The 1,897-nt window shown below is 39.5% G+C and overlaps 1 protein-coding gene across 1 annotated transcript; it reads left to right on the forward strand.

Annotated features, from left to right (window-relative positions):
• Positions 1-268: 268 nt before the first annotated feature.
• On the forward strand, positions 269-1,279 carry LOC145607747 (glycine-rich RNA-binding protein 4, mitochondrial-like). The gene is made up of 4 exons (XM_081663337.1): positions 269-424; positions 506-574; positions 692-798; positions 895-1,279. Exons 1-4 carry the CDS (start codon positions 310-312, stop codon positions 1,075-1,077), a joined length of 474 nt encoding a protein of 157 aa, XP_081519463.1. The 5' UTR covers positions 269-309; the 3' UTR covers positions 1,078-1,279.
• Positions 1,280-1,897: the final 618 nt, after the last annotated feature.

Below are 1,897 nucleotides of genomic sequence, written 5' to 3' on the forward strand. Positions count from 1 at the left end.
TGTCTGGTTGGAGTTTAGCTATTGGCGACTCGTTCTCTAATCGATTAGAAATAATACCCAAAGTTGCAACTAATACGTAACGGATGTAGTAAAGAACATCTTGAGCTCATGCCCTGGTGTTGCTATGCTTACCTCACTAAGTTATACTTGATTCGCTTTACATGGCCACCCTATAAAATTAGAATTTCAACAAACTTGCCTGTTCTCATATTGAAATTTGACTTGTTGTGCAATGCGATTAGTTCCTTTGTGATTTTAAGTTATAGTACCTGCCTGATTTTCCATGTTCTACACAGATTATTGTCGAAAATGGCGTTCCTAAACAGAATTGGCAGCATACTTGGTCAAAGCATCTCACAATCTTCCAACTCATCTATGATGACTGCTATTCGATGCATGTCTTCTTCAAAGCTTTTTGTTGGAGGTATTTGATTGATTTATACGAGTAATAATTTATGCAATTTTAGTATGGAACTTTTTAACCAAACTATTAAGTCCACTTCAGGTCTTTCATTCGCAACTGATGATGGCTTGTTGAAGGACGCATTTGCCAGTTTTGGTGAAGTAGTAGATGGTGAGAATAAGCTATTTCTTGTTGAAGCTGTTTTTCAGAAACAACTGCATTGCAAGTTTTAGTGATTGGTCTTAAAGTCTGCAGTCGTTAATTCATTCATTTTTCTGTATTTTACAGCTAGGGTCATCACTGATAGAAACACCGGAAGGTCTAGGGGATTTGGGTTTGTCAACTTTGCAGATGCTGAAGCCGCAAACAGTGCATTGTCTGCCATGGATGGCCAGGTGAGAACACACAACCTACTTTCAAAGTTCTTTTAGATATCCAAAATACACATGCAGATCATCAATATAAAAATTTGTGCACTGATGTATATACAGGATCTGAATGGACGTAACATCCGTGTGAGTATTGCAAATGAGAGGACACCAGGTCCCCCCCGAGGTGGAGGTGGAGGCTACGGAGGTGGAGGCTACGGAGGTGGAGGTTATGGAGGCGGAGGCTATGGTGGTGGCAGTGGCGGAGGCTACGGTGGCCAATCCAGATCAAATGACGATTATTAATAATAGGTGAAACTGCGAATGTTCATAGCAAGTGGCTGTTTCCTGTAGGAAATGGATGCAATTTAGGCTTTTTTATTTGCTTCTATTTTGATGGATGTTCTCTTAGCTACTGCTTTGCAATTCGGTACAACTTTCACTGCTGTGGTTTTCAAGTATGATTGATATGGTGGTGATACTGCAATACTTGTATTTGTCTGATTAATTTCTGCAAATCTGTCGAGTCCAAGAGCTTAGCTGGTGTCGATGAGGTTCTGTTATGCTTGGCTCACTAGTATGGCACAAAATTTAGGTAGGTTTTATTTATTTCTTTCAGAAATCAATTCACTAGTCAGCCATACAGATGAATATTTTATCCAAGGCTTGTTCGAATTTTATAAAGGTTTTATTTTGAGCTTTTATTCATAGATAATTACTTTGGTAATATCTGAAATTTTCACCCCATGTGTTGATAAAAATATCAACGAAAGCATCAATAGTTTGCTGGCTTTGTGTGGAATGCCTGTAAGTAAATCAAGCACACCATTGCCCCTGTGTAACTGCTGATCCACCGTCCTTTGATGTACTAGGAGTTCCTCTCGTGAGGAGGGTCTCTTAATACCCTCTATTTTTTCTTACCTTAAAAAACTGCAGATATACCGTACATTGTGCAATCAACTTTTACTTTTAAAGCAGCTGCCTCCAGTATGCATCAAAACTTCTAGCTCGGCGTTGCCGCCTCTTAGCTTCCAGTAGGTAACTAGCAGTAACTTGGGTTGTGGCTCCATGAATAATTTTGCTCTGGGCTTACCAACAACTCACGCTTTATGGACAAATCCTGATT

This window comes from Chenopodium album, chromosome 23 (assembly GCF_948465745.1).
Source record: "Chenopodium album chromosome 23, dcCheAlbu1.1, whole genome shotgun sequence".
NCBI classification, from domain to species: Eukaryota; Viridiplantae; Streptophyta; class Magnoliopsida; order Caryophyllales; family Amaranthaceae; genus Chenopodium; species Chenopodium album.